The sequence below is a fragment of the Cetorhinus maximus genome, chromosome 14 (genome assembly GCF_964194155.1).
Source record: "Cetorhinus maximus chromosome 14, sCetMax3.hap1.1, whole genome shotgun sequence".
Lineage (NCBI taxonomy): Eukaryota > Metazoa > Chordata > Chondrichthyes > Lamniformes > Cetorhinidae > Cetorhinus > Cetorhinus maximus.
The window spans coordinates 32,929,017-32,945,344 of NC_135892.1; the positions used below are offsets into that span (position 1 = coordinate 32,929,017).

Below are 16,328 nucleotides of genomic sequence, written 5' to 3' on the forward strand. Positions count from 1 at the left end.
AAGACTATCAAGTACGAAAGATGCTAGAGAAGCCTCACCTGGAATTCAGTTATAAATTGATACTGAAGTGAAATAATGGGGTTCATTTTCTTTTCCATCTTTGTAACAAATGGAGTATTCCCTTTTGATTTTTAAATGTTAAAAATATTCTCGACCACTTCACTACAGGAAAGTGTTAGTGAAAAGATGCTAAGTCAAGGAGGAAAAGATAGTAAGGCAGGGGTGCCGGCAGGGAGGTGGGGAGACTTGCAAGAAATCAAACAAGTTTAAATATAAATAAAATGGGAAAGGAGAGCATAGGATAGACAAAACTAAGTGAAGATATAAATGTCCAAAAATAAATAGAATTATAAAATAGGTGTGTAAAAATGTTTAAAAATAAAATGCAAGGAGCTGCTATTAAAAGCGAGTTAGTGTACAACAATGTAATATCTGTAATAAAACAGGAGGCATAATATTCTATAAGGAACCAGATGATAATAGGATTTACTGAGACATGGGTACAGAAAAACCAGGACTGGGAATTAAGCATCACAGGGTACAACATGTTTAGAAAAGATAGCGAGGGAAAAAGGGAAGTGGAGCAGCTGTACTTATTAGAGACAACATAAATGATAGTACAAAAAGGTAATGCAATCATCAATTAGATATGCATGCGATTAGAAAAGATCTGAAATGATCAATCATGCTAATAGGGGTAATCTGCACATCACATAATAGTGGAAAGGAGATGGAGAAAGAAATATGCAAGCAAATTAGGGTAATGAGTAAAAGACCTAGGAAAATAATTATGGGGAATTTTAACTATCCTGAAACTAATTGGTCAGAAGAGTAAGGTAAAAGAGACAAGGGAATAGAATTGCTACAATGTACGCAGGACTACTTTCTAACCGACGATGCAAGAAGTCCAACCAGGGAAGATTCACCACAGGGTTCAGTAATGGAGAATGAAGCAGAGCAGCTAGAGTGAAGTAAAAGTAGGGGAACATCAAGGTAACAGTGACCAAAGTATAATAGTTTAGGAGAACAACTGAAGAACACAAGCAAGAAATTGGAGAAAATCTGATTTTGAGGGACCGAGAGTAGAATCTGGGAAAATTTAATAAAAAAACAATTGGCAATGATCTAGAACATCACATTTAAAACAGTGTTCAATACAGTCCTGAAAAATGATATTCCACTAAAGAACACAAACAGACGAAACACTAATAAGACACCACAGATAAGTAACAACATAAAAGAAAAATTGAAGATAATGAAAGTAGACATTGAGTACAGGGACAACAGAGGAGAGTATGTGAAAGAAGAATACAAAGAGACCAGGGGGGAAGTCAAAGAAATACAACTCCAAAAAGGAACTATAAAATTATCAAGGAATATAAAACAAAGTAGTAAAATATTCTATATCCACATTAATGTAATAAGGAAAATCAGGAAGGGAAAAGGACTACTAAAATAACAAAGTGCGATGATGAAATATTAAATAATGTTGCTTTGGTATTTATCAGGGACAAGGAGCAGATGGGTGCATAAGATAAGATTAGACAAAGGTAATATAGTGGATGCAATATATCTAGATTCCAAAAGGCATTTGATAAGATAGCACATAATAGACTAATGAATAAGATCCCCTGACTGTGGGTGCTTTGACAAGTAACAGAATGGATAGCAAGCCAGAAGTGATTAGGGATATAGGGTAGCTATTCAGAGTGGCAAAAAGTAGAAAACGGGTCCCGCAAGGATCAGTGCTGGGATCACTGTTGTTCACAATTTGTATTAACAGTTTAGTCCTTGAAATCAAAAACAAAATTTCTAAATTTGCAGATGACACAGAGTTGATAATAAATAGTCAGCACTGAAGAGGACTGCAACAAATTACAAGACAACATAAATAAACTTGAAGAATGGGCATATAATTGGCAAATGAATTTCAACGTGGAGAAGCATGAGGTATTACATTTTTGTGAGTAAAGTATATGTCACATGTTTCTTGGATAATAAGAATTCAAATGTGGTAAACAAGCAAAGGGATCTGGGAGTACAAATACTCATCACTAAAAGTAATGATGCAGGTCACTAAGGACAAAGCAAAAGCAAACCAAAATGATAGAGCTTATTTCTACAGGGGTGGTATTCGAAAGAAAGTAAGTTATGCTAAACTTGTATTGAACTTTGGCTCGAACACCAGTAGATTGGAAAAAGTGATTGCGGGGTAAAGCAGTAAGCAAGGAAGACAATCAGGAAAGTTCAGATACAAACTACGCATTTGCCTTTGAAGGGTAAAGGTACAGCATCCAAAATGCACCCTGGATGACAAAGAAAATAAAGTTAAAATAAAACAGCAAAAAGAGGCTTATGACAAATACCTAGAAGATTATGGAAGGTACAGGAACTAACTGAAAACTTAATACAGGAAGCAGAGAGAGGTTACGGAAAAGATAAAATTAGAAAACATTTTATAAACACATGAAGTGTAAGCAGGTTGCTGGGAATAAGTTGGGCCTATTCTGGACCCAAAAGGAAATCTTCATGTAGAAGCAGAGGGCATGGCAAAAGAATTAAATGAGTACTAGGAAGATTGGGGAAAGGCAATATAAACTAAACAGTGCAATTCTAAAATGGGCACAAGAACAAAGACACCTGGGTGTATATGTGTACAAATTGTTGAAGATGTCAGGGCAGGTTGAGTAAGTGATTAAAAAGACACACAGAATCCTGGGTTTTATAAATAGAAGCCTAGAGTACAAAAGCAAGGAAGTTATGATGAACCATTATAAAGAACTGTATAGGCCTCAACTAAATAATTGTGTCTAACTGTGATCACCACACTTTAGGAGGACGTGAAGGCTTTAGAGGTCGCAGAAAAGATTTACAAGAATGGACGAGGGATTTTAGTTACATGCATAGATTGGAGAAGCTGGGGTTTTCTCCTTACAGGAGAATTTGTAGAGGTGTTCAAATTCATAAGGGATCTAGGCAGAGCAGATAGAGGGAAACTTGCTACCATTGGCATGGGTCATCGGTGATTGGCAAAAGAACCAAAACTGACATGAGGAAAAACTTTTTTACACAGCGAATGGTTATGATCTGGAATGTACTGCCTGAGAGGGTGGTAGAATAGATTCAATTGTGACTTTCAAAAGGGAATTGAATAAGCACTATGAAGGAAATATAGTTTCAGGGCTATAGGGAAAGGGCAGGGGAATGGGACTAGCTAAATTGCTCATGAAGCAAGTCAGCATTGATTCAATAGGCCAAATGGCCTCCCCTCCTGTGCTATAACCTGTGATTCTATGGTGTGAATGTACCACTACAAGAGGAGAAAATTGTTATGGACAGGATAGAAAAGACAGGGTTATTGTTAAGTTGATAAACCACCTGATCAAGATAATGTCTCTTAAGTTGCGAAAAACAGCAATGGTAAAAATGGCCAGAGGCACTGGTCACAACCTTTCAGTCCTCATTAGATACTGAGGCAGTGATGAAAGACTGGAAGGTTGCTGATGTTACAACACTTTGAGGAAGGGAAGAGCAATAAACCAGGAAACTACAGGTCAGTCGACCTTACATCAGTGGCAGGGAAGTTATTGGAAACCATTTTCAGGGACAAAATAAATGTTCATTTGAAAAAGCATGGGTCCATCAAGGAGACCCAGCATGGACTTGTTAAAGGTAAATCATGTCTGACTAACTTGATTGGATTATTTGATGAGGTACAGAGAAGGGCAATCAAGGTAGTGCAGTAGATGTATATATGGACTTTCGGAAGGCATTCAATAAAGTACCACACAGGAGGCTTATTAAGGAGGTGGAAGCCCATGGAATTAAGGGGAAAAGTATCAGTATGGATACAAAATGGGCTCAGTGACGGGAAGAAAAATGTGATGACAGGTTAATGTTTTTCAGACTGCGAGGTAGACTATACCCAGGGAACAATTTTGGGTCCATTACCATTTGCAATTTTAAAAAATGATCTAGACCCAGGTATAGGGAACAGCAGTATAAATTTTGAAGATGATACAAAACTTGGCAAAATGGTAAGTTATGATGAGGATAGTTTATAGGCTTTAGGATGACATAGGTAAGATGGTGAAATAGAAAGAAGCATGACAGATGGAGTTCAATACAGAGAAGTGTGACATTATGCACTTTTGAAGCACTAACATGGAATATGAATACTGGAAATGGCAGCATTTTAAAAAGCCTAGGTGAGCAAAAAGACCTGAGACCTTGGTGTTCCATATGCACAAATCTCCTTAAAGGCAACAGGGCAAGCTGATGAAGTGGTTCAAAATCCTACGGCTTACTTGTGTTTATAAATAGAGGGATAGAAATGAGATAGCAAAGAAATCATGTGGAATGCTATATCTGAAATGGTGATGGAAGCTGATCCCATGAATAATTTTTAAGGGAGTTGAGGAGGAGGAACTTGCAGGGTTACAGGCAAAAAGCAGAAAAATGGGGCTAAGAAGGAATGTTCTTTCAAAGAGGCAGCACAGGCAGAGTGGGACAAATGCCTGCCTTCTGTGTTTTTAGTTTCTATGATCACACATGAAATATTGCATAAGGTTCTGTTTGCCATATAAAGGATATATAGGCACTGGAAGGGACTCAAAAATGATTTATAAAGATGATACCAGAACTGCAAGATCATACTTATTAGACAAGGATGAACAGGCTGGATCTCTTTTCTCCTGAAAAGAGAAAGATGGAGGCAGTGGTTAAGACAGTAGTGTTTATGACAGGATCCAAATATTATGGTATTAGTCTTCCAAATAGTTAAGAAGTGACTAATCCATGACTTGAAGTTGGAAAGACAGCTAGGCAGCATGAAGATGGTCATGGGGGGTCGAGTTAGTGGAAAGGTTGAATTGGATATCAGCATTCATATGAAAACTGACTGATCAATACACTGCAGATTGTGCTTCCACGGTGTTGTAGATGAGAAACAGGTGACTTTTTATATTGAAATAGCATTTTTCACAACCTCAGGCAGCACATCCCAAAGAGCTTTAAAGCTAATGAAGTACAGTAACTGTTGTAACGTAGGAAACACTGCAGCTAATTTGCACACAGCAAGACCCCGTAAACAGCAGCTTTTTTTTCTGGTTGAGGGATAATTATTGGCCAGAACAGACTACTAAAGATGGTTCCTTGTAGGTATCCAGAAGTAACTTTGAACGTGAAAAAATAAGCCAATGTGCAGACAACTGAACTGTTTTAGTGAGAAGTGCTTGAAGTTTAAGCTGGTACCCGACAATAGCTGGAAAGTATACAGCGGACTGGTCAGCATCAAACCACAGAATTGATTTTAGTATATCCACCGTAGGTCCTGCAGTGAAGAGGTTGCCAAGTTGTCTAAACAGGTAAGCAAGCAACAATATTATCTACTTCAGAGACCGTACTTGAAGGACTAAGATGTAAGTAAAAGACTCATGAGTAAAATGAATACCCAGATCCAACCGTGACAGAAAAGACAGCAGACAGATGTGATGAAAGTAATAGCATGACTAGAGGAAATATTAGCTGTTACTTGACAAGAAGCATGTACACGTTGATATTAATACATGAAAGGAAATACTGTATTTAAGCCAAAAGGTTGAGTTGAGTAATATTCTTAACCACCTTAATCCATTCCCAAACAATCCAAAACCCATTAATATATCAATCTAGTGTTACATCGTTTAAAACAGTCTTGCAAGCCTATATGTCTGAAAGCACAAAATCATTAATTACCCCATTGAGCATTGTTCAAGTAGACACAAGACATTAAAATTTACACCATTATTTTTCACACAATACTGGATGTGTTAATCAAGGACCAGACATTTAGTAACGCATGAATTGTCCCGTATACCGTTTTTTAATTGATCATGTAGGGTAGTGTTAGCATTGCCATCACCTGTCACAGTAACTTCATGCAGCTGATGAAAGCCCAAAGCAAAATTTTTAGATTTGCTAAGACCAGTTGCCGGGATGTCCCAGCGAAAAAAAATAGACTTTGCAAACGTGAGACATTTACATCGGGATTATGGTTAGGATTGTATTGGCCCTGTAAGGCCCAGCACTGAGAACTCGACCATTATCACTCCAAAGTCCCCACACCTGCCAAGTCCAGTGCAAGAGCAGTCAACGGCATCCACTCTGATAATAAGGAAAAAAGTAACCAAATAGAGGCAAATCCAAAGATCAACCTAATAAACAGCTGTTAACAAATGCCTATTCATTTGTGCTTGAAGAATACGTTATTTTCCACATTGTGGAACTAACTGGTTTGGAAAAGTTCATCAACTATATACATCCAAAATAGTAGAATGAGCATGTGCAGGTCTGAATAAATAAAAGAGGCATTTGTTCGACGAATGTGTTACTGTAACTGCCAACTCGGACCCTCGGCACCATTAGAAGAAAAAATAATTAAGTAGTTTAAACTAAAATTGGAATGATATAGACAGAAACGGGTAGAGTAGCCGCAGGCAAAGGTCTGAAAAATTGTGTGACAAGAACTTATGTAATTAAAGCACTTCTTATGATCTGCAGTGAAATGCAAATGCTTCTAGGCCATTTCAAATGGGTGGAATTATTAGACTTCATATGGGTTAAAACACTAATTTTCCCCCTTCTATTAAGACTGTGGACCAATGCATTGGTATAAATTGCCAAAGTGACCTCAACAGTCAATGCAGTTCGTGCATGTAATACAGGACGAAGTCCATACTAACAACAAAGCATGACCTTGCTGAATTATGTACATGCGAAGCAAAGCAAAGGAGTACAGCAGCGCTTGGCAAACTATTTTCCAATGTGATCCCATTTTAACTCACCACCCACCTTCTCAAGGGCAGTTAGGGGTGGGCAACAAAGGCTGGCCTTGCCAGAAATGCCCACATCCGTAAGGAACATATATAAAAAATAATTTGAAAATTAACCTGACCTGAGATGCCAGCAAAAGCAAAACAGCAATAAAGCAGCACAGTAACATTCAGTATGTTATTAAAGTTCGTGTATCAACACTTACTCAGCAGACCCTCTTCCCAAATCCCCTCCCCCTCACCTCAGCCCCCCACTCTCCCCCAGCCACTCAACTCTTCCCTCACTCACCATCCACCTCCCATTCACAACCAGACCCACTCATTCATTTCCTCCTCCTTCTCCACACCCTCCCGCCCCCAATGTAGGTTTCTCCACCTGCCCAGATTCGGCTCCTCACCACTGCCACTAAACCTGCCAATAGGTGCCGCAGCTCCTCCTCAGCCAGCGCCACTTGGACCTGCACTGCCAGGGAAGGGCAAGCCATCTCCCGGGGATAGTAGCTCGGGCCCTGGGCTCAGGCCCTAACCAGTCAGAGAATGCAGGCTCTTCTATCTCTGGGTGTTTAGATAGAACCAGGATCCCAAGCAGGCCAAGCCAGAACAGACGCAAAGCAGTGACTACCGCCGAAGACAGGAAAGCTAAGAGACCACACTGGACTGGAAATCTTCCTCCCTCCCGGGGCCGTAGCTAGAAGCTGACCAGCAGGCTACAGTTGGGTCGAGGACAAGTCATTCCATCGGTAATGGGGCCTCGAATTTGGTGACAAGATGCAGCCATTCTCCACCAGAAGCAGCAGCTCTTGCAGCAGAGACAGCACCAGGAAGATAGCCCAACCCATGAAGGTGCTCTGCAGGCTGCAATGGGAGCAGCTACTGGAGGCAGGGCTCTGCATCTTCTAATCACACTGAGTGAGTCATAGCCTGGTCAGAATTGGCAGCAAATTAATTAGGTGGGGATGAATAATGGCTCCCCCGTGCCAGGCGGAGATCGAAAAATACATTTAAAGGGGAGAAATTCCATGATCCAAAAGCCATAATTCCAAACATTGGAAATTTTTCCTCCTTTCAGAAAGCATTAATTAGTGATAATCAGCGTTTTTACAGGTCAGTTTACCTAACGGTAAGCTGGGTAGAGAAAATAACCAACGAAGTAGTACTGAATGAGGCCAGAAGAACAAGAGAACACTTAAATAATATCAAAAAATGACAAATGGAGTTCTTCAGACATATTATCCTTGCAGGTTAAGAGGTTAGTGTGCAAAATTAAAGCACATAGGTTTGGGAGTAATATATTGGCATGGATAGAGAATTGGTTAGCAGACAGGAAACAGTAGGAATAAATGGGTCTTTTTCGGAATGGCAGGCAGTGACTAGTGGGATACCGCAGGGATCAGTGCTTGGGCCCCAGCTATTCACAATATATATCAATCATTTGGATGAGGGAACCAAATGTAACACTTCCAAGCTTGCTGACAACACAAAACTGGGCGGGAATGTGAGTGGTGAGGAGGGTGTTAAGAGGCTTCAAGGTGATTTAGATAAGTTGAGTGAGTGGACAAATACATGGCAGATGCAGAATAACGTGGATAAATATGAAGTTATCCACTTTGGTGGGAAAAACAGAATGGCAGAGTATTATTTAAATGATGATAGATTGGGAAATGTTGATGTACAAAGGGACCTGGGTGTCTTTGTACACCAATCATCAAAAGCAAGCATGCAGGTGCAGCAAGCAGTTAAGAATCAAATGGTAAGCTGGCCTTCATTCCAAGGGGACTTGAGTATGGGAGTAAGGATGTCTTATTGCAGCTATACAGGACCTAGGCGAAACCACACCTGGAGTATTGTGTGCAGTTTTTGTCTCCTTACCCAAGAAAGGGTATACTTGCCATAGGTGGAGTACAGCGAAGGTTCACCAGACTGATTCCTGGGATGGCAGGATTGTCATATGAGGAGAGATGGGGCCAACAAAGCCTGTATTCACTGGAGTTTAGAAGAATGAGAGGGGATCTCTTTGAAACATATAAAATTCTGACAGGGCTGGACAGACTGGATGCAGGGATGATGTTTCCTCTGGCTTGGGGGGAGGTGGTGGCAGGAGGTCACAATCTCAGGATACGAGATAGGCCATTTAGGACTGAGATGAAGAGAAACTTCTTCACTCAGAGGGTGGTGAACCCGTGGAATTCTCTACCACAGAGGGCTGTGGAGGTCAAGTCACTGAATATACTCAAGAAGGAAACAGACAGATTTCTAGACTCTAAAGGCATCAAAGGGTACGGGGAGAGAGCGGGAGTGTGGCGTTGAGATTGAGGATCAGCCATGATCATCTTGAATGGCAGAGCAGGCTCGAAGGGCTGAATGACCTACTCCTGCTTCTATTTTTCTATGTTTCTATATGCAGAAGGGTTGAAGCGCCTCATCATCATCAGAAAGATTAACGGGAGAAGAGCAACTTGCCCACAACAAAGGAAGAAGCTAGACAACATTAAAGACTAGCTTAACCAGGAGTCCAACAACGAAGACATCCACTGTTGCTATGATCAGAAAGTTTGGAAGACCGTGGTCATCTACACCATTCAGCATGGCACTTAGATGATGACAACAGGTCAGCTGCACTCTGACCATTACTACCAACAAAGGATATCAACAAATGGAATTAAACTCCCCGTAACCTTCACTATAGTCACGTGAAATAAATAGGCAAATTGGGAGTGATAAAAAGGCCAAAATTTCATTTCATGCTTAAAATGACAGAAGTTAGAAATTGTTCAAGCTTTGCTCTAATGCCAAAATGAATGAACTGCCATGTATTCTCTATGTATTTCTTGAAGTAAATCTAATAGGGAAAAAAAACGAGTCTGGGAGGTGGAAAGAGATTTTTAAAAAATGGCACTTAATTCTTCCATTTCTTGCTTAAATGCTACCAGAATCATTATAGTAGTTTTTTTGTACAGTGTTACCTACAGAATGAAATTCACTGTATAAATACACAGCTGCTACAATTATATTCCAGAAGCAATTCCACTTTGCTTACTTTTAAAGAAGCCTTATCACCATTAAGCTGACTGTCATCTCTTGATTTGACGTATCGTCTATGGTTCTGGTAGAAATTTGATAATCCATAATACATGAAAACATTACCCTGCAAAATACACAAAGTTTAAACAAAGGTTCAATCGCAAGCTTTAAATGGAAAATTATTTAAATTTTTAATAAAGGTTGCATAGGACACCATCACTACTGAGGTAAATATAAGCCATCTCGATTTAGTATATAGGTATAATATAATCACCTTTTGTGCTATGCCCAGGGGACAGTGATCAACAAACTGCACTGCAATGAAAGAATGGTTGAGCTTCACCTGGTGTATCTCCAAGGCTAATGTTATTTTCTTCTTTCATAATTCCAGTGAGTAGCCTTGTGTTAGGTTTTGAAAATATTTCAATGGAGTCCCCCTTGTACCCTTTGCTAGATGTACCCAAGAAAAATAAATAACATTGTATAGAACTTGCTGTGTCAAAACTACAAGTTCATCTTCTTGTCCTGTGTCATTCCAGTCGGTCATTCAGATTGATTGTTACATCTGGCTATGACTATGTTATGTCAAAAACAGCAGCATGTTGAATAATAGCCTGAGATTATGGGGGCCCTATGGGATAAAAATAAAATTGACTTATTTCCTCTACTGGGTTTATTGCATGGAGCCAATTTCTATTACTGCTTAACTTAAATAATTACTGCAGCAAAAAAATTCTACTGTCACACAGGTCACTAAAATTACATGAAAAATACTCAGTTCTGTTGAATCTATCAAGAGATAAGAATTTAAAGATCAAACACAGTATGCTAATAAACCTCAATAATCATTACTGTCTCCATTTTCTAAAAAAAGGAGTTAATATTGTGTTATTCCCTGAAGACTCTTGGGTCTGGTGTACAGACATGTTTACTACTCTGAAAAGTCTCAATAAACTAGTCCAAAATAGATTCTTCACACCACTATTTCTAATGTAATTTTATCTAATTGCTGCAGAGACATTTCTCACAAAAAGAAAAGGTCCTGACTGCTTCCAAGGTCCAAATAAGCAATATTGCATCATTCTGCCGTCATCATATTTAACTGCTCCTTCACTGCATCTTTGTTTTGCAGGAACAAGGGCATCAGACACTGTCTCGTACACTTGCTGTTCCCTTCAATCATAAGGATGAAAACTCAAAGATCATGTGCATACACCCAATTTCAGCATCAGGCCACATCTGGCTTGACATCAGGTCCCAGGTCTTTCAGTCAGTGCTGGAGAGGGAGCGTACGATACTGATTGCAATTTAATCGGCCCACTTAACATTTTATGCTAGAACCGTTGCACATTCTGATGCAGGATGCAGGGATGAACAGAGTCAGGTGACCAATTGACAAGCATAATTCCAGTGCACTCATGTCCCCTTTTCTTGTCACGAACTGAAGACATGCCCTTTATGCCTGTCTTCAGTTCATTGACTTACACTGTTTTAAATAGAGCTGTCAACCCTAACACTCTCCTCACTGACAGTGCTAAGCACCCCCCACCAACCCCCCCATCAGCCCCAACAATGCTCAGCCTCCCTCACGGCCTGACATTGTTCAACCTTACCTCACCTGACCAAATCCCCTCACTCCCTGACAATGCTGACTCTTCCATCATCAGCTGGACAGGAACCAGGGATTCCAGGAGGTGAGGAGGCTACGGAAGCGGTTGAGCACTGTCCAGGGGAGGTGAGCATTGCCAGACTGGGCGGGTGGTAGGTGAAGGTCATCTGCGTGCTTCTGGACATCTGATTCCACTGTTGTAGGGAATCGCACAGCAATTGGGCAGATCGACAATCGGAAGTTTAAATTTCCCACAGAAGTACTGTGGAGGTGTGCAGGTCAGAACCTCCAGAGTTCTGATGTGCATCAGCGATGTAAGCTGCATCAGAGGCCTCTCCCCATATAACAAGATTTGGACTCAAATTTTACAATCTCACTTTCTGCTGACAAAACTGTTAACTATCTCAAAATAATTCTGAAGGCCATGAACAAAACTGGTCTTCTGCTGCATGACTAACCAAAATTCAACCCAGGCCAATCATCCTCCCTTCCCCACCAGCAAAAGGAACCAGTGTGTTTTAAAGTCTGTGTCTTCTAATATCTAGTCTCATTTGAATTACATTAAATTTGACCTCTAGTCTGTACTTAGAATTCAAGTTAAATAGTCTGCTTACATCTATATTATTAATTCCAACCAATCTTTATTTCAATTAAAATCAAATTAACTCTGCAAAACTCTCTTAACCCCAAGTCTTTAAACCAACCATGTTCAACACATTTAATGTCATCTTGAAGGCAAATTGCTTTCTCGAAACTGCCTTCCAAATATTGCAAATCTGGCTTTACCAGTACCCTAATTAGTAATGAAAACCAACGAAATTTCTGTGCAACAATAAATAAATCATAATACACAGAGATAAAGGTTTTTTACAGCTCTTAATATCTCAGTCCAATCTAGTGCTGTCAGCTTTATGAGGAACAGAAATATTATAGGAAGAAACACTTATGTTGGTGTCTATTATTCACAATGAAACCGTTACTCAATCAGGGACAGGGATTTAATAAAATTAATGTAAGCAAGATAACAGTAATGGAGAAATTAATGGCATTGAAGAGCAACAAGTCTTCAGGGCTTTAAAAGAAGTCAGTGAGAACATTGAAACATGATAAATACGGTATCTACAAAGTTATCTCAATTTGAGAGCCATCCTTTAGATTGGAAAATTGTGCATGTTGCTTTGCTATTACTGAGTCTAGCACAGTGATTTTACTTAGTTCTGAGCTTCCATCTCCAAGCATGTCATCTTCTAACCAGCTTAGCCCCAAAGAGAATCTATTTGCTCCCCCCACTGCCACAAGGCTAGTTGGTGGCCGTCATCGGACATTTGGCATTTATGGGTTTAAGCCCTTGTTAGATACGCAGCAGACTCTAGGAGCTTCCCAACAGCATGGCGAGCAGCAAAACTCACCATAAAAAATGCCACTTTTGTTCTTACCACCATGTGGACACAAGTCGCACACACAGAACAGTTAAGAGGTGCACCAACTGCTTGCCTCTCCACGACCCAGTCATAGCAGGTAGTGCTCCCTGGATATATGACCTGTGTTCTCATAATTGACCGATTATACATAGGTAATAAATTCATACCTCAAACGGTTGATCCAGCTGGAAATGAACTTCACATGAACACGTTGTATTCCACGTACCATTCATAGCACAGTTGTTACAGGGAGAATTTGGCTCAATGCCAGTATAATCAATCTGGAAAAACGGTTTAAAAATGTGTTAATATAAAGAAAGTGCAATAGCACAATACCTGAAACATCATCTACAGAATGGGGGCAGTTCTAAAATCAATTATACTTCCCACAGAACAAAGACTTCAAAACTTACCCAGATGCCAATGAGCTCACTAAACAAAGAAACTGACATGCAAATTTAAGGTAACAACCATCACAACTTTTCTATACTGCACATTTTTGTGGGGCAACAGTGAGCAGAATATCCAAGCTGTGCAGAAAATTGTAAAATCTTTTACTATTTCACTGGTAACTAGAAAGCGGTACTTTCAACTTGAAGTTCAATCAAATGGCACACTACCACTGTAGTTTCTTATTTAGTTTTTGTACAGCTAGACCCATCTCAAAGTGTACATCCAGAATGCTGATTACAGGAGTAGGACGCACGAGACTTCACTCCCCAATTCTTCCCTAATGCAACAGTAGGTGGGCTGCTTAGCCCAGAAAAACTTTATTCAAGGCAATCTACATCACTCTGACACACCAGCTCCGAGCCTGCCTCAGAAGTGATAGGGAGCAGGTTGCCATCCCACAATCCCAGACAAAGAACAATGGGACCAAAATCAACAAAATAAAGTGGGGGAATTGTATCTTGGGGAAATCAAAAATCTCAAAACTGTTTGCAAAGCCAGCTTGCATTCTCACGACCACAGTGCATGACAATGATTTACTGAACATAATAATACTCAACAATCATTACACTACAATCCACACTTACCTTTCAATGACATAATAGCATTCACATTTTGGATCAAGAATAGCTCACACAAATATTACTTCACCTACAATTGCAAACTAAAGCAAAAGAACTAGTATTAACAAAGCTGTGGCCCAATAGAATTGTACAGGATTTGATGTAAAATTGTGTTGGTTTCATTCCATTATAAAATATTAACCCAGTGTTCAAAAGTCTTTTGACATCTCTGAACGCTAGCAGGCTTAGGATCAGCAGTGCCTTCTGACTAAGCAGAATAAGTTCCTATTTTGAAACATTTGAACATCCAATTATTCACTAAATTTGCCATGCAAACAAAGCACAGAAAATACTAAACAAAAACCCTTTACTCAACAGCTCAGTGGATGTATGCACCAAGCCACCCAGAACTGCATGTTCCTAGGTTTGATCACTGTCTGCAGCTAGTTTGTTGTTCTCAGTCAAGGGCAGCCTCCGTTGGACTTAGCATTCATGGAATAGGAAGTTGAAAAATTGATCAGGCTTCTCATTTCTGGTTATCCACACAAACTGAGTATTATGGGATATGTGGATTAGCTTACCCAGGGAAATCTATGTATGCTCACTCCAAGGGTCACAATACCTCTTTCCAAACTTAAATCTCCTAATCTCTTGCATTTAAAAGCTAAAGTTGTTTTTAAAAAATCCCTTATCTCACATACAATACTCGCTTTTCAATTATTCCAAGGTGTGTCTTTGTAAGATATCCTAAACCAGCAAGATTTTTATCATTAGCTTGCCATTCCCCTTCAATTTTGAAAGGTAAAGAAGAAATCCAAGGACAGAATACAAATTTGTGTTCTGTACAACATAAAAAAGCTGATTAATGTAGTGCCTTCTTACGTCAGATTTCTCAAAATAATCTGCACACACCATTGTGTGCGCAGAGGCAGAAGCCATTATGTGCCCAGCAACACTACACAAACAACAATGAGAAGAAAGAAAAGTTAATCTGTTTGTATTGATACCATATAATGCTGCTCCGTGAGGTAATAGATAGCTTCCTGCATGTTTCCAAAATGTGTGCCAAGCTAATTGTTAGCAATTCAGTAAAAGTCTTGCTATTTAATAAAATTTAGATGAGGAAAGCAGAGGCACTTGATAAGACTCTCTCGTAAAATCCCTTCTGACAGATGTGAAAGGTCGAACTTGCAAGTCTGATTCCTTTTGCTAGTTCTTCTTTCGTGGGGACATTATTTAAGATGGGTTGCTTCAATTGTTCATCCTTTTTTTGGTTATCCTATATTTTCAGCAATTTCAACTTCGCACTCAGCCAGAAAGCTACCAGAAAACTACATTGCACCCTGCCGAGTGGCTAATAATCTGCTCTTTTCTCCAGAAAATACAGATACTGCATTTCTCTTGTAATCCTGATTAAATACAATTGTACACCAGAAATCCCTGACCTTCTCCATCTGCAGTATCTACATTTATCCATTTCTACAAACTCTGTGCATATGATGTGACTGCAGTAAAAATGAAACAGAATGGTAATTTTGAGCAGGTGCTCAATGCAGTTTCCAGTATGTATTCAAAAGCAAGTACATGGTAATGCTAAAGGGGAACGGATACAGGAAGAGTACAGGATAAACTATACTCCTAAACAAAAGAATAATGAAACAAATAAAAGTTAGAGGGAATAATTAATGTTAATGGTTATAACATATAAAAGTTGGCCAAACATGCACCATTTTTTAATGTTACAGGTGAAAAATATATACAATTAAATATATAATAATTCTCAGTGTATTTTTCTTTATAATGACAATGCAGGATAGGTAGAACATCGCAGCGCATTGTCAGCACTTAACATCAGTTAACTGCAATTTCACATGATAAATTCATGAGAATACTTCAAACTTTTCAATCTGGTTTGAAGAGTCATAGAAAATAAGCTTCTAAAACCAATTCTCTTCAACATCAAGAAATATTTATCTTTCAGGGTTGGAGCAAAAGTGATTCTTTTCATAAGGATATGTTAACAAAGAACCAACACCCTTTACAGAGTTTACACACAACACTGAACAAAATGACAGAGTAGCACACAACTGGACTTAGACACACCTTGAATAAACAGAACATTCCATTATTTAGAACATATAGAACTTATTAAACATCCAGTTGGATTTAGTCATCAAAATATTTCAAGCTTCTCTGCATTTCCTGGAAATTAACTTGTTTTTTTAGTCAAATTAACCTTGGCTAAGTTATGCTCCAGGCAACCAGCTATAAACTGCTCTGATACTGCTCTGGGGATGACCCAAACTCTTCAATTATGGTTTGTATAATTCTTGCCAACTCTATACAAACACACCGGATTATCTGAATAGTATCTGGTGCCCATCTCTCCCAACAGTCAATTCAGAAGGCTTGTGTTCCATCTGCCTGGCACATTTTCTATCATATATTCATC

The 16,328-nt window shown here is 39.3% G+C and overlaps 1 protein-coding gene across 1 annotated transcript in view; it reads right to left on the minus strand.

The window, feature by feature from the left end:
* The window catches only part of LOC144689575 (cell cycle control protein 50A-like), a 31,480-nt gene that overhangs the window by 9,442 nt on the left and 5,710 nt on the right, over positions 1-16,328 (minus strand). The window contains exons 2-3 of the mRNA XM_078556761.1: positions 13,031-13,144; positions 9,850-9,957 (exon numbers count right to left, since the gene is read on the minus strand). Coding sequence (XP_078412887.1) covers positions 9,850-9,957; positions 13,031-13,144 — 222 coding nt within the window. The remainder of the gene's footprint in view (positions 1-9,849; positions 9,958-13,030; positions 13,145-16,328) is intronic.